General features: G+C 43.0%; 1 protein-coding gene across 4 annotated transcripts in view; it reads right to left on the bottom strand.

The window, feature by feature from the left end:
* The window catches only part of Adamts9 (ADAM metallopeptidase with thrombospondin type 1 motif 9), a 166,882-nt gene that overhangs the window by 122,744 nt on the left and 23,140 nt on the right, over positions 1-20,998 (bottom strand). For all 4 annotated transcript variants that reach the window (XM_087904481.1, XM_087904483.1, XM_087904482.1 and 1 more), the window contains exons 4-12: positions 15,165-15,454; positions 12,883-12,966; positions 12,664-12,779; positions 11,600-11,640; positions 11,379-11,484; positions 7,980-8,126; positions 6,212-6,353; positions 3,745-3,849; positions 515-660 (exon numbers count right to left, since the gene is read on the bottom strand). In XM_087904481.1, the coding sequence (XP_087760607.1) occupies positions 515-660; positions 3,745-3,849; positions 6,212-6,353; positions 7,980-8,126; positions 11,379-11,484; positions 11,600-11,640; positions 12,664-12,779; positions 12,883-12,966; positions 15,165-15,454 (1,177 nt within the window). The remainder of the gene's footprint in view (positions 1-514; positions 661-3,744; positions 3,850-6,211; positions 6,354-7,979; positions 8,127-11,378; positions 11,485-11,599; positions 11,641-12,663; positions 12,780-12,882; positions 12,967-15,164; positions 15,455-20,998) is intronic.

Here is a 20,998-nt window from a genome sequence, read left to right as displayed (position 1 = left end):
GTCTGCCTTCTTAACTATGCCATTTGTTTCTCCTTCCTATTTTGAAGACTGCCCCAATTTTAGAGGTTCTTGTTTCTGCCATCAGGCATCTCAGGGTCAAATGCAAACAAAATAACAAGAGTTAGGACCCTCGGGCCTGATGGTGCCTCTTCCTGCACCAGTCAGTGTTGGATGCACCAACTTGTACTTGTGGCAGTCCTCGTTTCTTATGCAGTCTATTTGCTCACTCCGAGCATGCCATTCCAAATTCTAGGGTGCAATGAGAGCTGCCTGATCATTAAGAGCGACCGATGCAAAATTACCAATTGTTTGGCAGACATATTTAGTGACTAGCAGCAGATCCGGAAAGAGAAAGAACACTGCGGAATGAAGGTGCTCAGGATACCCGGGGTCTCACAGCCCTGGAAGTCCACCCACTCCCTCTTCCTCAGCCCGCATCTGAAGAGTTCCTTCCAAGTACTCGTCCACCCTGCTGCACTACTGACAGCAGCCAGAGACATAAATATAGACTCACTCTGGTCTGTTACATTCTCTGATGGCTGTTTTGATGCCTCCTCCACATGTTCTTGAGCAGGTTCCAAAGTGACTCCAGCTTCCCCAGGATCCATCGGTCGCAGGGGCCTCCATTTCTTTGGGAACACAGAATCCAAACTTGCAGTGCTGTATTTAATAGGGAGAACAGTCAGGGAGAGCTTGGAACTGCGAGTCATCGTAGGACCAGCTGTCCGCAGAAATACATCACATTTTTTAGTTTTCCCCCATGCGCTGGCTTGAAGCGCTGCAAATGTGCTACTTCTATGAATAATGGATACTGCAGGCATTTTAATATCATGCTCATTGATTTTAGACGGTGTTTGCATTTACCGCTTGCTCTAAAAAACACAGGCCAGTGAGCGTGGCTGGCTCCGTACTAAATGGGTAGCTCTAATGGCCAGCTTTAAACTGCTCAATTAGTCTGTGCGCTTGGAAAAATGAGGAGTGGAAATGGGGCATGGACTGCAGACAGGGGCCAAAATGAAGTATAGAATTTGCCGAGTGAATCTCTATTAGCAAGGCTTTGAGACTCTACAGTCTTTCTAAAATCGAAGGTTTTATTATTATATTACCCTTGATTTGAAAACCCCAATTTCAATTAAACTGGGGAGGAGGAATTAGCTACTTAATTCTTATAAACCCACTCCCAAGAAAACACGTAGGATTAGACTAAAGCAAAAGAGACAGATTACAGAGTCCTAAGCGTTATTATATTTTTTGTACTGATGGTTTCAGACTCTACATCAGGAGAGCCTTGATGTTTAAAATGGTGATGATAATAAAACACAATAAAACTCCCCAGCAAGACAGGGAGTGGAGGGACTTATTTCAACTCTCTGCTATTGCTTGTGTGTGACCTAAAGCCCAAGCAACTGGTCAGGAGACAAAAAGAAGGGCAGCAGCACAGCCACAGGAGGATGATCCCTGCGGCTCTCTTAGATCTCTGAAGTGGAGCGGTGGAGCTGGGCTGTTGTGATGTCTCTGTGGGGAAGCAGGAGTAAGGTAAGAGGCAGAGGAAGGAGGAGGCCAGGGGTGGTTTGCAGAGGCAAGCAAGAGGCAGGTAAAGGACACAGAGGGAAGATTCATCCCTCCTAGAGGGAAGGGCTTCGTGGGGAATGGGAGAGTAAAGTCTTGGGCTATCCTGGCCTCCTCTGTAATCATCTTCTCACGGCATCTGAGGAAGGTATAACAGGTGCTGCGAACCAGACTCAGGTCCTCTGCAAGAACAACATTCGCCCTGTACCACCGACTCATTTCTCTCACCCTGCAGTGATGTTTCCTCCTGTGTTTTGAAGACAACGTCTCACTATATAGTCCTTACTTGCCTGGAACTTTCTAGGTAGATCAGGCTCCCCTTGAATTCACAGAGGCACACGCCTCTGCCTCTCTAGTCTTAAGGTATGCACTATCACACCATAGAATATGGTGGCTCTACCTAATTAGCTGGCTCTACCCTAATCAACTAATGAAGCTGTCAAGTAGGAGTCACGCTTATTGTTAGCTACCAGTTAGCAAACTGATAGCAGTCTCCGGGTTACTGTGTTTAGAAGGACTCAGAAATGACATCTTGATTGCACAAGAATGAGTGTCACATTCAATTTGTACTGGCTGCTGTGGAAACCAAAGAAGTACATTCCCACGAACACCTGGGGCCTACACATGTTTTTAATGTGTGTACTGGCGGGTTTTTTTTCTGCATATGTCTATATACCACATGCATACGAGTTACAGACAATTGTGAGTCACCATGTGGGTGCTAGGAATTGAACCTGGGTCCTCTGGAAGAGCAGTTGGAGCTCTCAACCACTAAGCCACCTCTCCCCTCCCCCAACACACTAAGTTTAATGCTCCACAAAAAAACTCAAACTTCAATCTTTAAACAAAGAGACATGCTTTTCTTTTAAGATAATGGAAGTTCCAGAAGCCACTCAGTCTATTGTTTCTAGGTAATCACTAGGGAAAGCTGCACTTTGAATTACCTTTTTGGAATGGCTCAGGGGAAGTGGAGGGATGAGTTGACTTTGTCATCAACTTTATACAAAATCATCTTCAAAAATACAACTTAACCAAATAATCTCCACATCCCCTGTTTCCTTTCATCACTGAGATACAGTGGTGAAAAAGGAGCCCTCATGTTTGACCACTGGAAAATGAAGTCACTCAGGGTCCCTCAAGCAACCCACTGCCTCTCAGAAGCACAGTTCTCGTGGGAAGAACTGTGGTAGGGAGGGTCCACCTTGGAAGGGTTTGGGGCAGTACTTCCCCAAATGATTGACTGATCTCAGGAGAAAAAACTTGTGTGTGTGTGTGTGTGTGTGTGTGTGTGTGTGTGTGTGTGTGTGTGTTTTAAATCAGCTCCCTAAGTATAAAATCATGTAAGGGAGAATAAAATTCTGGAAATCAATTTGTTAGTGATTTCTTCCAAGGAAACATCCTGGATATGATTAAATTTACAAGGTGAAGTAGAGGCTGAAGAAGTCAGATGTTTAAAACTGTTCAAAGGAAGCAAAGTAAAAAAAAAAAAATGGGAAGAGAGAGGGGGAAAATGGCAAGAAATGATGAGGCTGACAAGCTTTGGAAATAGTGCCACAGAGTGCACCCCTGGTGAGTGACACAAGCCATGTGGAACTGGACCTAAAGTTCCCTTCAGTAATGACCGGGTGATAATGAAGACAATATAAGTAGCCTACGGCCACTGTTCAGAGGGGCACAGCAGGTACAGAAGGTTAGATTAATCATACTCCAATGGCGTGGGACTCTGTTATCACTGGCCCGCACAAACAGTGGATTTTGTTTAGTTATTAACGAAATGGTGACAATCATTAAAACCAAAATCAGCTCATGAGAATCTGGGTGTAGATACGTTCAAGGTTACACCACAATACCGTATAAAAGACAACAGCACACTTGGTAAGAGGCCTGGTAAAACAATAATGAAGGTGTTAGGCTTGCAGTGTTTGGGCATTTCTTTGATTCTAATATGCTTGCTCATAATTACTTTCCAATGCCACTCTCAGAAGAGGAAGAAAATTTCACCACACCCTAAATGGTTTATCGATTAAAATTAAGTTTCAGAGCTCTCCATGGCAAGCCATGGTTTCATCCTGAAAAGAACCCGGCCGCTGAACCACAGATGCATACTATGCTGAATCCACCCAAGTGAGGAGCATTTCTGCCCCCAGAGGTAAGGCACCACACCGCATTACTTGCCTTTCCCGTCTCACACTCGGTTCCGTCGGCCCAGGGTGTGTGCTGAGTCCTGCAGCCTTTGTGTGCCCCGTCCACATTATTGCACCAGAGACGTCGGCATTGCATCTGTTCCATACAGGGGAAGACACAACACAGTGTGAGCACGTGGGGCAAGAGTCTCTTTCCACTCACACTTTGCCAGGGGTAGAAGTTGTTTTGCAAAGGGATGTTTTTTTTTTTTCTTATTTACATCATTCTAAAGTATTCCAAAGTATAACCACCTGAGACCTTTCCATTCCAGGGAGAGACACTGTTCCGTAAAAGGGAGACTTCCTGAAGGAGACTCTGAGACATGCATGACATCACAGGGTCCTCTGTCTGGACCACCCCCATGTTAATGATGAGGAAACTGAGGTTCAGTGAGATACGGGATCATTCTCAGAACTACACCAGAATTCTGAAAATGGATGGGATTTGAATTTTGTTTTGTCTTAGTTCCAAAATTAGTATGTTTTTGTGCATGCATGTCTGCCCATGTCTGTGCATGAGCATTTTCATATACATGTGCAATGTGTGTATAATATCATGATCATGTAATGAGCCATAAGATCTCGACATTGTGAAAAGAAATACAGAAAAAAATTAAAATATATTTCTCCCTTCCAAAAATATAGAATGGACTGTTAAGATCTCATCATTACCAAACTAAGGAAAAGATTAATTCATAAGCAAGCTAAGGCCTTGCGTATGCATCCTGTGTCACTTTCCTGTTCCTTTGACCCCAATAGTGACCCCATCTTTAGCAATGCTCATGTCTTCAGGAAACAGATGCTTCGGTACGGATGCTTAAAAATCCACCAGGGATACACAACTTTTAAGCTCCCTATCGACTGGAGCACACAACACACCTTGCAACTTCTTTCTTTCCTCTACCGAGTTCTGTTTTTAAGATTTATCCCCATGGATGTATGTTTGGAAGTATTTCAAGGTATGTTCTTCAATGTGTATGTGTGTGCTTGAGTGAATGTGTATATTGATATATGTTCAGGCATGTTCACAAATGTGTATGTGTGTGTGTGTGTGTGTGTGTGTGTGTGTGTGTGTATGTGTAAGCCAGAGAATAGCCCCAGTGTCATCTTTGGTAACACCATCTACATTTTTTGAGGCAGGCTCTCTCATTGGCGTGGAGCTCACCAGTTAGGTGAGGCTGGCTAGCCAGAAAATACCGGCTTTTCCTGTCTCTGACTCCCCAGCACTGGGATTGCAAGCCAAGGCATTTTCACATGGGTTCTGGGGACCAAACTCAAGTGTTCCCGCACTCAAGAAAAGTGAGCCAAACCTCCAATCTGTCAAGGTATACTTTTAAAAGATGATTCTAAATTTTAATTTTATCCAAATTATTAAAACAAACCATACTTACAGAAGAAAAGTTTAACAATTATCAGAAATTCATTTTTAAAAATAGCAAAAGAAGTCTCTAACCACCTAGTTTGGGATACTTTCCTTTCTCCTTTTGATGTTGAAGATTTATGCTATCAAACTATCTGTTATGGAGTATATTCCTAAGGATCTAGCATTTACAAGGCTATGTAATAGTTTATTGAAAGAAGGCACTAAAACATGCTTGATCTTTCTCCCATCAACCTTCCCCCCACCCAGTGATGTGGAGATAGAACCATTTGGTTTGTACTAGAGTCAGGCTGTCTCTCTATCATCCTCCCTCAGATCCTGAGTGCTAGGATTATAGATAGACAGTCCCATGTCTATAATCAAAAGCTCAACTTTTTTATGAATTACAGAGAAGTGGACATTATTTTGGATGGAGTTATTTGAACTTTTAAATCACTTTTGTAGACTCCCTATATTTCTCAAATCACCAACCATTGCCAGAGTATCCCTCTTGAGCAAAACAAACATACATTTCCCAAAGACACAACCTGAGGCATCCCACAAAAAGCGTGAGTCCGCTTACCCACACAGATCCTTGATATACTACATCCTCATACATTAAAACACCACCCAGCCAGCAAGCCAGCAAGCCAGGAGCTAGATGATGACCAGAAGAGAACTGAAGACCCAGCTGGTCACAGAACACAAGCATGACAAGTTACGTCAGGGAGCCAGGGTTGGCTCGTGAATTCCTTGTACTGGATCTGGAAGGGTCCCTGTAATTCAGGTCACTTTTACAAGCTGAAGGGCATGAAAGGGCCTCCACGATCTTGGGCTTACTTTCTGACTTTCTGCAGTTGACAATGGCATTTCCCCTCTGTGCTATCATGGGAGCTCCATGAGAAAACCCAGGCTGAATGCTGCTATGCTGAGCCCACCACGGCCGCATAACCACATAGCAGATGCTGCCACCATTAGCAAGGTCATTCTGAGCCTTTTCTTGGGTAACTGATTTAGAGAGAGACTCCAGCAGGAAAATGTGACCATGAACAAGTCCAGAGTCAACAGTGGAGGGCAGAAAACTACCCCGAACACTTACCATGTATGGGCACACCTGAGAACCTGGCCCAAAAATCAATTCACATTGTTTATCCACGTCGTAGAGGAGGCCTGGGAGTTGGGAAGGCAAAGGGTAGGTTCTGGTTTCAGGTTCATTCAACAAACACTCGCCATACCCAGTGCTACGGGAAGCAGAGACACAGATGGTGAGCCAAGTTCCTGCAGGCTACAGATGGGGCTAAGGCCACACACACACACACACACACACACACCTGAAGGCAGCAAGAACTGTTCTTTTTGGCCTTTGCTCTATTCTTTACATTCAAAGACAAATCAAGGTAAATGTAGATGCTAAAGGTATATTTTTGACATATACTCTGTAGAAAGAGATTCTCCACATATGACATAGCCAGGAGCAAGTATCATATCTGAGCAAGCACTGGTCTACAAGGACCATTATCTGCTTGTTTGTTTACAGTCCTTCCCAATAGCTGTAAGTATCTTAGGGCCACAGCTAGTGTCTGCTTGTGTCTGCACAGGGCCCAGTCTGTAGCAAGAGGTGTTCCTGTGTTTGCTGAACTGATGAGGAAGGGTTCAAGGACTCAGAGCAAGAAAGCATCTCAGGCTACCTGCTTAGAAAGACACCAGCCCTCTAGTTCATCCCAGTTTCTGCAAACTTCATCTCCTCTGGAAAATTTACACCAGGTGAGTGCTGATGAACAAAGCCCCCCGCCCTGCCTCAGGTTGCAGAAATACAAACCAGTGACCTGAGGCAATTGCTTAACCTTCTGCACCTCTGGGAAAGGAGAGCACCAGTCTGTGACATGTGGCCCTTGTATAATGTAATTGGATCTTTGAGGATGCTTTAAAAAGGCAAAGGGCATAAAGAGAGGGGAGAGGAGAGGAAAGGAGAGGAGAGGAGAGAAGAGAAGAGAAGAGAGAGAGAGAGAGAGAGTTGGTGCTAGAATATAGGAGCTGGAAATCCTAATCGACACTTAAAGGGCAATCCATAGAGTCAAGATTTTGGCAGGATGCTACACTAATGTCAACATAAAAAATAAATCAGTGTCTAAAATGGAAGCCAAGAGCTTTGCAAGAAGAGTCTCCTTGTGGGTCTTGCATCTTCCATTTCTGGTCTGGGGTGACGAGAGAGGGGATAGAGCATAGGGAGAGACTTTGTCCTTATTTCTACCACATCCTCTCTTCTGGCAACCTCATACTACCCCATTACTTCCAATCCAAGATAACTAGGCTAGCAGCACATAAATATTTGAGCCCTTCATCATCAGAGCGCTCTCCCCAAAGACCTGAATAAATTTCAGAGCATTACACAAATGCAGAAATGTTTGCGTATTCCCTTTAAGAACCCAACTCTTTGCACCGGTCAGTTTGTAATCTCCCCCAAACTGGCAAGGCTATAAACAAACAGGGTAATTTGTCTTCCTCTTCCAAGGAATGTTATCAAAGACAACGACCGCAGAGGAATGCTCAACTCTGCGCTGCCTTTCCCTTTGTGGTTTCCTTCGTGTAGACCAGACACTAGATCAGTGGTTTTCAACCTTCCTACCACTGCCACCCTTTCGCTCAGTTCCTCATGTTGTGGTGACCCCAAACCATAAAATCATTTCATTGCCACTTCATCACTGCAATTTTGCTACTGTTATGAATCGTAGTGAAAACGTCCGATATGCGGGATATCAGATATGCAACACCTGTGAGAGGGTTGTTCAACCCCCAGAGGGGTCGCGACCTACAGGTTGAGAACTGCTGCCCTAGGAGCCGCTACTAAAAGAAAGTTTAAGTCTTACTCCAAGAACTCGGTGATGTATTTTCGACTGCACTTTGACCACATCCAAGGGTTGGTGTAAAAGTTCAGTGTTGGTGCCATGACATGCTGGGGGCTCTTAATACCTTCTTCTTTACACTTATTGCTGTCATCATGAGGCATATTAAACCTAAAGTCAATGAAAGAGCGGTGAGTGCACATCAGTGGTTCATGCAGGCATTGTTGCTTAATAGCTCATTAGGTGAAAACTATAACCGCCTATTGTGCTATGGAAAAGAGTCTAACTCCAGTTGAGCAGAATAAATTGTAAGACAATTCAAGATGGAGCATAGAACACAAGGGGATTTTTATCCAATGTAATGTAAAGTACCTTTAGTGAATGCATGGCCATTTGTTGGGTGTAAGCATGCTTTTTGGAATTGCAGAGGCTCTGAATGTGCTGTACTTGGTGTTAGAATACAGGAGTTGGAAATCCTAATCAACACTTAAAGGGCAATCCATAGAGTCAAGATTTTAGCAGGATGCTATGCTAATGTCAGCATAAAAAATGAATCAGTGTCCAAATGGAAGCCAAGAGCTTTGCAAGAAGAGGATCCTTGTGGGTCTTGCATCTTCTATTTCTGGGCCAGGGTGACCTATGTTTATCAAATAAAGTACCATTCTGAAGGTATGTAAAGTGTGTGCATGAACTCATAGGAAGTGATATGGAAACCACAGGCATATAAGTCCAGCCAGCTGAAGGTAGAGATGGCAAAGGGATTCACATGCCAATGCCAGCTGACAGGAACCGGCTTCCTGAAAAGCCAAGCATAAGAAGACTCTAAACCCTTTCTTGTTTTGCCTGAGGGGAGGCTGTGGAGCAACGCCAGTGTTCTCTTGGGCTTGGGCGGGTGGCGACAGCATTCACACATACTTTCCATTCTTGGCTTCACCAGAGGAAGTAGGGGGAAAATGATAGCATTTCCTCAGTGCATACCCTCTCTGTGACCCACATGGCCTTCCAGCCCAGGCAATTATCTGCCAGGTGACAAGGTCAGAGGGTCATCTTTTCTCTCTGGGAAAGACTGCTGTCCATCAGAAAACTGAACATGTGGTTAATTTAGCACCAAGCGAGGAATTCCCTTCCCTAGTTCATGCTGAACTCGGGAAATGTGAGGAAGATAGAAGGGTGTAGAGCTGTTTCTTATAAAAGAAAAATCTGGATTAAAGCCTGTGCATCCGCTCCACTATTCCTTTGGTGTTCTGCTTCTTTTTTCTTTAAAAAATGTGGGCCCTTTGGTTTGCCAGTAGAGATGGGAAAATGTGATTTGTATTGGATGAATTTACTTAAAGGTTTTAATACTGAAGAGCCCGTTTCTTCAAAGAGGATACACTCTGGCTTGCAGGTGCCAGCTATGGCGTCAACAGAACTCTGGTCCAAGCACACCTCAGGCGAGGTGAGCATTCAAACCCTACCCTGCTTCTTTCTCTGTGGTAGACAGGAGCTGACCCTTTTCCCCAACTCACCAGAACTAGGTCAAATCAAGTTTACTTATTTCATCATACAAAGGAAACGAAACTTACTTTCATTTAAATAAGCACATTTGCTCACTGCTGGGGCTATAATACCTATTTTGGAATACTTACTGACCAATACTAACCAAGACTGTTCACATCCATAGTACACTAGGATGTGGATTCTGTGCTTTAGATGCTCTCTTTCTCAACTTATTTGATGCAGTGAACAGTACATTTGACTCACTGCATCCGAGGGTCAAGCATTTTCAGGGACCATCAATTATGGATGGAAAACAAACTTGTGTCTGTATAGAACAAGCATGGATTTCCTCTTCCTCCAGTTGATATAATATAATATAATATAATATAATATAATATAATATAATGTAATGTAATGTAATGTAATATAATATAATGGCTATTTATGTTATATTAGGTATTATGAGTCACCTAAATTTGATTTAATATATATAGCAAATTATCACAGGTGACATGAAAATTCAATGCCTCTTCATAAAAGGGGCTTGAGTATCTGTGGAGTACCCAGGTCTGGGAACCAGCCTCTCACAGACATCCAACAATGAGTGTACTATTCCCCACACTTTGTAGATGAGCAACTAAGACATTCAGGGCTTTCATCGCCTGATAATCCAGGTCATAGCATCACTGAGACGGGGAACTAGAAATAGAAATCATCTTGAGAATTCTCTGCATTTCATGACTATGGCTCAGGAATCAGAAGGACCAAGGAGATGCTGACTAAGCAAGTCTGGCCTGTCTACACCGAAAGTCTGGATTCCGTTCTAAACATTAGATCTCTGACAAAGTTTCCTTGAGAGAAAACAACAAAAGCGCATGAAAAGACAAAGGGTGAAAGTCTCTTACTGAATTGAATGTCTGGGTGTGTGCATATAAGTGTGTACATGAGCATATACACCTCGCTTCATCCCTAGCACAGCATATACAAGAGGTGTTTGAAAAGCATTTGAATTGAAGAAGCATTCTTCGCTGATGTTAGATGTTAGCTGTATACCAAGTTCAATTGGATACCAAAGGACATGAAGCTCCACTACACTAATGTTTCTCCTGAGAAGACCATCTTAAAGATACCAGTGATACGCACTTTAATTATTTTAGAAGTACATTAGTGTGGTCCCAGATCAGAATAATTTCTGGTAGATTTACACCGATTTGCCCTGTCTCTCAGGAAAGCAAACAGGGGAGTTATCTATCTCATAATGGCCACCTTCTGACCGTAATCTGGAAACTGAATCTTTCTCTGCAACTTTGTTCCTCTTCTTCTCTCTATGAGCACATTTCTGTTTTAGATGCTGTCTGAGTTATAGCGTGAGTTGGGAATGATCTGGATTAGTTAAAATTTGTGGACCAGAGTTATGTCGAGGCAACCTTTCAGACATAGATGTGAGTCAAGAAAGTTCTCCAAGCTAATTTAAACTTCGATGTGCTAGAAGGAATAAAAACGTCTCTTTCTCTGAGTCCCCAGTGGGAGGAGAAAAATTATTAGACTTTGCACATCAAGCATAAACAGCTCAACCAAAGACACACAGAACTAGGGTTCAAGATGGTAGGTCGCCTTTACTCAGTTTCTCACCAAGGCTCAGCTCCTTCGATTCTGTCAAATCTACTCTGAAGTCTTGACTCCACTAAAGTTAAGAAGACAGACACTGGTAAAAATAAACTAAGTTGTTTTTGTTTGTTTGTTTGTTTGTTTGTTTGTTTCTGAGACAGAGTTTCTCTATGTCATAATCCTAGCTGTCCTAGAACTAACTCTTGTAGACCAGGTTGGTCTCGAACTCACAGAGATCGCCTGCCTCTGCCTCCTGAGTGCTGGGATTAAAGGCACGCGCCACCACTGCCCGGTTTAGGAACAAAGTCTTAGGAGACTATGAGGAGGATGACTTACACATGGCCCAGTTCGTGGGCGATTGTAAAAGCTGTGCTCAGCCCACTGTCTTCACTAATGGAACAACTTCTGTAAGGGTCACAAATGGTTCCCAGCTCTGCAAGACCTATTAGGAGGGAAGCGGAGAGACCAACGTGGATTTACTTTCAAAAGCAATTGTGACTTGGACGAGAAACATCGAGAAAACCATTCTAGCCATGGGGGCATGTACGAGCACTCACCTAATGTGTCACATTTGTCTTGAGCTCTGCAGATATCCTCCCTAAAAGAAAAGCAGACTTAGGCTGTGACAACACCAGAGCAAAGGTCAACACAAGAAACCCTCAGGGAGGGGAATAACAAAACGCAAACTGGAAAGGCCATGGTTTTGCAACCCACAAACATGGTGAAGCATGGAATTAAGGGTTAAAGGTTACGTGGAGAGGTCTACTGTTGTCGCCTCAGCCACAGAATGGTTAGATGCACTCCACCCCGAAGATACTTCCCTCAACATCCACTGTGAAGAGCTCACTGCTTTTTGAGTTTATTTAAGAGAAGCGATGGACTGGCAGTTAGGGCTTCGGTGTAAAATTCATGCTCAAGGCCCGGGCAAAGCCCTGGATTCAATTTCCAGCGAGGGCTTGTAGGACAATGAGTGTGTTTGTAACGACTTCAGAGATGGTCCATGATGAGAAAAACCAGTAAGCCAGCATCTCCTTCCCACCTTATGCATTTAAACAACATTCTTCAAGAGAAACTTATCATATAAAAATGGGGAGATTTCTCATTTAAAAAACTTCCTCCTTTCTGACTTCTTGCAAACAAAACAAAACAATAACAGTGGCAACGAAACCAATCACATAAGTCGGCAACATTAGACTTAAGGTCCTACAAGGCAGCCACCGTCTGGCTGCGCTTAGCAGCTTCCCTTGCTGTAGAAGGACATTTGCTTTCAGGCCTGCTTTACATACTGTGTCCTCTTCTGGTCTGTATATAATAAAGATTCTCAGCTAGAATGGTACCCTCCCTCATCCCCAGGCCACATGCAGCAGTGTTTGCTGATCCCGCCGGTTGTCATAATCGAGAAGAGAGAGTTCTACTGACGTGTAGAGGACAGAGGTTAGGGATGCTGCTGAACTACTGCCGTGCTCAGGGCAGCCTGTTCAACAAAGAATTGTCTGCTCTAAACCATCCATAGTGACCAAGCCGAGAACCTCCCTAGGAGGACTGGCTCCCAGCAATGCAGAACCCTTCCCATCAACTGGGGCCTGACACCAGGAGGTGCGAGGAATGAGCATTCATTTACCTTGTGACCAGAACAGCAGTGTCGTGCTGGATCCCACCGAAGTGGTTCTTGGAATGCTGCCACTGGCAAAAGTTTTTTAATGTTGTCTGGGCATTGAAGTTTATGGAAGGTCCTTCCTAAACACAGAGAAGAAACGCTCTTGGTCTATGCAACAACAGCAATTAGATATGCCATTTCGGATACAGATAGAAAAAAGGGGAGAAAAATAAACTTTATTACCTGTTCATTATGAATCACAACTAAGTTCACAATAACAATATTAATTAAATTTCCAATACTTGAGTCTTTATAGATAGAAGCTACCTGCAACCGAGATAAATTTTTCAAAGTTAATGGTGGACTCTGTGTAAGCAACAAGCAATTCACTTCTTAGGTTGTGTTCCAGCCCTTTTGACGTTTCATGCAACACATGTGTTTTCTGGTCTGATTGTTCACTGCACACACACTGACTTACAGTTTCTGTCAAATTCATAGATGGTAGTTTTAGATAAAAATGAACTCTAGCAAATATAAGTTCTGAGGCATATTCCCTTGAAACTGAATTATCATATGATGTAACAGTTATTTGTTTCAAAGCATTGCATATTAATTTTCCATCAAGTACTTGCCTGTCATTTGGTTTCCCACATAAATGCTGACACACGTACCTCATGCTCATTGTCCATTTATGTGTTCGACATCAGTGTAACCTGGTTTCTGTATTGCTTTGTTATCATAATTTATTACGTCAGCTGTCATTTATCATCGACTAGATTGTGGCAGAAAACTGGATTTGCATTTAGTTCCCACGACAAACTCTGGGCAAGGTACCATGACTGTCCCTTTGAAACAGAGATGTCACGGAGGCTCAGAGAGATTAAGTAACTTGTCTAAGGCTATCCAGTGGCAAGCAGTAGAACCAGAAGTTACAGCCGACGCCATCTGACCCAAGAGCCACTACTCTAGTCAAAAGTCTCTGAAAGACCTGAAATAATGGCGTGGATATGGAGCTGAGGCTTGGGAGGTCTGCTAAGGTTTTCCTTCTATCCCCTGGGTATGAGAGGGCCGGGGGTGTATGGAACACGTGGGGACAGAAGTGAGGATAAGCAGGTTGAAGGGGAGCTGGGAAGGGTAACATGGGGTGGGGATAGCTCACAGCAGTAAGGGAAGAAGCAAGGAGCAGGACAGGCCATGGGGAGGGAAGAGACAGCTAAGCCTTAGGCCCTAAGGCAACATTCCCAAGCATGGTGGTTTTTCACAATGCACCTGGGAATTTATTCAAAGCAGGTTGTTGTTCAGGTAAAGAAGGGTTAATCCATGCACTACCGTGTAAGATTAATTAGAAAAAAAATACCTAGGTATAAGGGAGTATATGAGAATGTTTCCTTTCTGCTTGAATGAAAGTTGTGAAGTAATCTCTTTGTATCTCTGAGAGCCTGGCTCCAGGATTGCTGAGGACAGCAAAACACGAACACGCTCACACTGCCTCTGAAAAACAGCGTGTCCGCTATGTGGAGCCCATGTACAACCTTCCATGGCTTTTCGGGCAGCTCTAGATTACTTAAAATAGCTAATACAATGTACATAGCTGTTATGTCATATTGATTAGGGAATGATAAAAAGAAAATCTATATGTGTTTAGCATAGGTACAAGGTCTTTTCTGAAGCATGTGTGTATACATGTGCATGTGTGTGTGTGTGTATCTGAGTGCACAATTGTGCATGTGCATGTCGAGTGATTTTTTTTCTCAGAAACTGTCTATCTTGCTTTTTTGGCAAAGGATCTCACTGGCTGGAAGCCTGTCAAGGGGACAGTCCACCTGTCTCTGCCTCCCATTGCTGGATGACAAGTGCACACCACCACACCTGTGGTTAAACTCAGGTCCTTATGTTAGGTCTTACTTGACTTTCCAATCATGCGGATTCATTGTGTTTTCAATATAATACAAGAGTAGAAAAACAGAAATTTTTAGGCTTCACCCCTAGTCTGCTTGCTTATAACCCTCAGTAAGATGCAAGACTGGACAGATGCATTCTGGAAAAGCATTGGGGGTGACTGGGACTCCAAACCAGCATCACACAGTCCTGCCAGGCTGTCTGAAGCTCCTAAGTTAGACAGAGAACATGAGGCTCCAGAATGAACAAGTGGAAGGTCACACATAGCAACTACGCCATTGGCTAGCTGTGCCTGCCTATGGGCAAGCGACATAACTCCTTGGAGAGTCCGTGTTCTTAGCCATAAAAAGAGGATGGTAGTTCAACCTAAGCCCATCGCCAGAAGGGTTAGAAACAATGCTTTCCAAGTAGTAAGTGCACTATCTAGCAGAGAATCAACATGTACTACTGATGGCTGCTGCCTTTATTATTAAAAGGCAACTAGTGAGCAACCACACACTCTCTTTGACCATTTGCCCGAATGGCAGAAATGCCAAGTCTGATTGATGCTACAATGGAAAAGAAAACCCGTCCTCCAGCAGCACATGGGGTCAATTCATGAATCGCCTTTCATGTGGTATACTTACAATTGACATTAGGGTTAAAATATAATGTTGAAGGTTTGATCCATGGTACAAAACCATTCTGTGGTCAGCTACCACCATCACTTCTACAAACCGTGGGTAGGACAGAAAGCGTTTGGTTCTTTTGTGGTTCCTCCTGTCCCTGGTGCCATTTGTCTTGGTGATATACCCAGAGGACACCTTTGTTGCCAAGCCGCTCTTTAACAGCGCCACATCGTCGGCCAGGCTGTTCCTCTTTCTCCGTATTTGCATTCTGATTTTCCGCTTGTCTTTACTGCGACTACTTTTGAGTTCTGTAATAAATCAGATGACATTCATTACTTAACCTCGAAATTGTTCGTATGTTCAAATGATGGCTTTAGGTGGTAGGGAGGTGGCTCAATCAGTAAAGTGCTTGCTGTCCAAACACAAGGGCCTGACCTTGGAATCTGGATCCCTGGTACCCACATGTAAAGACAGGTTGGTTCTGAGAACTGAAATATTGTAGGAAGGCAGACACTAGCAGATCCTTGGAATTCAATGATAATTCAGTATAGCTGATTCGGTGAGCTTCAGGTTCATGAGAGACACTATCTCAAAAATAATAAGGTACAGAAGGTATGGAAGACATCTAATAACAATGACCTCTAGATTCCACTGGTATACACATGCACACACACATATACCCACATGTGCATGTACACATACAAGAACACATACACATACCACACTCACCCAAAAAATAAGAACATAAGTAAATAAGATGTCTCTATAGTAGAATGTCATACAAAATAAACTACAGGCTATGAGTTGTATGGAACCAAGCCACACTCTCTCTGAAATGCCTATGCATCTGGGACGAGCTTCCCAGGGAAGAAGCTTCAGTTGATGCACACTGGTTACTCTAAAATATCAGGCTTAGCTTAAGAGAAATGGAAGCATGTGGTTCCTTCCATTAGGTAACAGAAGCCTTGTTAGGATAATGGATAAAGTAAAAGTCAAGTTTACAAAAGAGCTGGAAGGAAGAAAAATTATATTCCCTTTTAATTTTTTTTTTTTTGAAATTCGATGATAGATAGCAAAGACAGAGGGCTGAGAGGTCATTGGCTAACAAACAACAGAAAAGACATTAGAGAACACAGAATAAAATAATCCATTTCTTTATCAGGCTGCCATCACAAGTGAAACAGAACAGAGTCACTGCCATTCAATGTCTCTGAACTTGCAATTGATTCATTTCAATAATGAGTAAAGGGAGCCGATGAGGGCAGAGTGTCGACCAGGAGCTGGACTGCAACTTGAGTCAGAGTAGCGAGATGAATCTCCAGGTCTCCTGGATTCCAGTCTGTGAGAAGCTGTGGCTCATGGGGTAGCAGCCCTGGGAAGACCTGGAAGCTGGTTGGGAAGGAGACTCTTCTGCCCAGGCCTAGGTGTGTGTGTATGTGTGTGTGTGTGTGTGTGTGTGTGTGTATGGTGAACCCATGGAAGCTAGGCTTAAACTGTCTCCGAAGTGTTTCATAGTGTGCTCCAATTTTGAAATACCCCATTCAATTTTCATATCACCAATCACAGAACAAACAGAACACACATAAAAGGGCCTGCTCAAAACACATTTTGACTATAACTTCATTTAATCAGTTACCTTGCTTACCAGCTCATAAATGTGCATTCATTCACATTCTAACAACAAAGCAGAATTGTATGACTAAGAAGTATGCTTCAGTGGCTAAGACCTGAGAAATTCTTCCTTTCATCAACACCAAACAAATACAAACCAAAAAGATAAACTCTGAGCGGCTTCATATTTGAAGGGCCCAAATACTTGACAATTATAACCACTTGCTGAAAAAAATTAAGACCAGGATGTGCCCTGGACGAACCTGAACATTTTGATTACTAAAATGGTGAACTTTTTCCAGCTGTCAAACAGGCTTTTGTTTGCTCTGTGGGTCCTAGAGATTGAACTCGGGTCCTTCTGCTTACTGACTGTGCCAGGCTTACAGTTTGGATTTTCCTACTGATTTGACCTTTGAGTCATCAGAAGACACTGTGTAGAACTTTACCAGTGAAGTGGCAGACATCAGCCACAGTGACTTCAGTCATATGGAAAGGAAAGCTCAGAGCAAGAACACGTGCAGAGCGAGGGACCGGAGGAGCAGCTGCGACAGGCTAGGAATGCAGTTAGGATGAGAAGAGGAACGTGACACCTAAAGAGAACGGTGTTTTAGTCTCAAAGTGTGCAATAAAGACCGTAATATTTTCATCTATCTGTGGATATACCCCAAGTGCTTCTGTACATTAAATGAGTGACTAGCATGGCCAGAGAATTGTGACTCAATCACATTGGTTTCAAAAGACAATGCTGTAGGGCACTGCCTACCTTTTCTTCTACCAGTTTCAGTGTTTCAAGTTTCACACTGGGGTCTCTGATCAATTTACAGTTGATTTTTGTGCAAGATGACAGACACAGGGCTGATTCCATTCTCCCGTCTGTGGACACCCAGTTTCCCCAGCACCATTTGTTGAAGGTACTGTCTTTTCCCCAGTGTGTATTTTTGGCATTTTTGTCAAATATCAGATGTCTGTGGGGATTTGATAGAAATTGCATTAAATTTGTAAATGACTTCAGTAGAATGGTCATTTTCACAGTATTAATTCTGCCAATCCAGGAACATGGGAGGCTGTTCCAGCTTCTGGTATCTCTCCATTCTCTTTCTGGAGTTTTAACTGTAGAAGTCTTTCATCTCATTGGTTAGGTTTGTTCAATTTTTGAAGCTGTTACAAATGGAATTGTTTCCATATTCTCTTTTTCAGCGTGTTTCTTGCTGATGCATAGAAAAGTTACTGATTTTCTTAAATTGATTTTGTAATCTGCCACTTTACTGAAATTTTTGAAGCAGGATTCCATCTGCCCAGGAACTAAAGCCAATCATTGACAGAGAGGACCTTAGAAAACTAAAAAGATTCTGTACAGCAAAAGAAATAACCGGCTGAGGGAAGAGGAAGCCCATAGAGTGGGAAAGTATCTTTGCCCTCTGTGCAGCTAACAGTCAATATCCAGAACATATGCGGAACTCCAAAACCAGAGCAAAGAAAACAAAGGACAAATGTTCTCAGAAGGAGAAATAACAATGGCTAAGAGATATCTCAAAAACGTTTAACTGCTTCACCAGTTAGGAGATTCAAACTCAGACAACTCGGAGACTTCATCTGACACCAGTTAGGATAGCTAAGACCAACAAAACAACCAACAACAAACGCGAGCAAGGATGTGGGGGCGGGTAGTTCACTGTTGCTCGGATTGTAAACTGGCCCAGTCACTATGGAAATCAGTGTGGACAAATCTCAAAAAGCAAAAAGTAGATCTACCATATAGCCCAGCTAACACCTCTTGTTGCCAGATGCCCAAAGGACTTGACATTCTATTCCACAGATACTTGCTCAGCCAAATTCATTGCTACTTTACAATGCCAGGAAATGTAATCAACCTTCACTTGATGAACAGGTAATCAAACTGTGGTACACATTTACCTTACAAAGAAAACTGAAGCCATGAAATTTACAGGTAAATGGATGGAATTAGAAAATAGTATACTGAATAAAAGCTGGACACAGTGGCACACATGTTTAATGCTAGAACTCAGGAGACAGAGGCAAACAAATCTCTGACTTCGGGGCTAGCCTGCTCTACAGAGCTAGTTCCAGCATAACCAGAACAACACAGAGAAACTATCTTAAGAAACAAAACCAAAACAAGCAAAATATTATACTGAATGAGGGACCCCAGACCCAGAAAGACAAATGCCACATGTTTTTTCTCACACATTGATCTTAGCTCCAAATCTTTAGATGTGAAGCATGTTTGGAGTAACTGCAGAAACTGGGAAAAATAGAAAGAGACCACAGTGAGTGGAGAGGAAGGGGGAGAAGGAGGTTTAGGGAAGGGAACAGAGGGATCCAGGGGCTATGAAGAGGGAAATGGGGAAAATGGGACAGGGAGTAAAAATTACCTGGGAAGTGGAGAGTGCACATGAGTGTGTGTGTGTGTGTGTGTGTGTGTGTGTGTGTGTGTGTGTGTGTACATGTACATATATAGGTATATAGTTTAAATAAAGTTATGCCACTTGGGGTGACAATGTTCCCCCAGGAAGCATAGACTAGCTAACACAACAGTTCCCAGTGTCACACATGAGAACCCTCTTTCCCAGTTGTTGGCCAACAGAATTTGTGAGATCACCTATACAATATAGACCATTGTCTTTGGTCGATTCCCAGAAATGGCCAAAGTCTCCACACACTTTTAATCCAAGAATAAGGACTTGGAAGAATGGAGCTGAAACTGACCATGGAGGAGGAAAGGCTCCTCCGTGAGGGCTAGCTCTCATAGTACAAGAGGGAGCCATGCAAGCTGCCAAAGGAGAGGAACACCAATAGTCCTGTCCAGCCGCAATACCTGCAAACAACAATGAACAGAATGGCAAGATATCTTGACAGGTGCAACATTGGTGCTTATTCCCTGGGGGAAACCAACAGCCATCTAGTTGGATTTAAGGACCTCTCAAAGAGAAGGAATTCATGCTGGCACTGTCCATGACTGGTGAGATCATGGAACCTAGACGAGAACTTAATACTGCCGTTTTAAAAACCCAGTATAATGTCTAGCTGCACACTAAACACTTATCCTTATGCCCCCAGATGAGTGCAGCTCTCACCCATAATTAAGGAAGCTTCTTTTTTGCAGCGACAGAGATCATGACAGAAAGCCACAAACGGACAAAATGCCGAGAGCATTGTCTGTGTGTGGGGTGCCCAGCCCTAGTTGATATACCTACACCACAGCCCCGACATCTAAGGCTCAGGGAACATCGAGGTGGGAGGGCGGAAAGATTGTAAGAGACAACGCACGCAGAATGGGATGTTTGCTGTTGCACAGTGTCTTCTATATATGACAAAGAAATCTCCTTTACCCTCTAGAGTAGCTGCAGGCAACTGATAGTAGCTGAGAGACAGAGAATCAGTCTTCCACAGGGACAAGACCCTGATAGGATAGCAAAACTCAATAGGTCAGCAACACTCAATGATCACTGCAAATTTTGCTTATAAACTGGTGTGTGTGTATGTGTGTGTGTGTGTCTAGAAATTATAATTAAAGAATAAGGGGTCATAAATTTGAGTAGTAGGAGGGACTTAGAAGGAATTGGAAGGAAAGGAAGAAGTTTGATGTAAATATAGCATACATATTAAATTCTAAAAAGCTAAATAAGTAGCTTTATTTAAAACAAAAAACATGTCACTAAGCTTACTAAAACTAAATAATTCTTAACATTTATTGTAAATTTTTTTGTATTAAATACCTAGAGTTGAGTGTGTATAAAGAAAAGCATTCATTTAGGACAGTTTTGGAGGCTGGAACGCTAAGGTTAGGCATCCCATTTGTTTGTTGTTAGCATCACAGGGGAAGCAAGTGTGAGAGACCTCATCATATGGTGAGATGGGATGTCAGGATGCAGGGTCAGGCTCACTCTTAAAACAATAAACTCTTGAGGGAATTAACAAGGGATTCAAGAGAACCACTGAGTCTCTTCTAGGGAAGACCCCCCACCCCAGCAGCCCAGCCTCCCACCAGGCCTCACCTATTATCTCACATGTGAAAGGTCCTTCAGTTTTTATTCTGTTACACCAGGACTGAGACCTGATACACAAACCTTGGCGGGACAAACCATCACCAAGTAATAGCACACTGTGATTTAATGGGTTTGGCTTACTTAAAGAAAACTCTATCTTCAGTAAGGAAAATACACGTTATTCGTTATTGTAACCATGAAGGAAAAAAACAGTGTACTTTTAGAGTTATCAGA

The sequence above is a fragment of the Myodes glareolus genome, chromosome 3 (assembly GCF_982192425.1).
Source record: "Myodes glareolus chromosome 3, mMyoGla1.1, whole genome shotgun sequence".
NCBI lineage: Eukaryota > Metazoa > Chordata > Mammalia > Rodentia > Cricetidae > Myodes > Myodes glareolus.
Note: the sequence above shows the minus strand (reverse complement) of the source record. Positions and strands in the feature narration are given on the sequence as shown.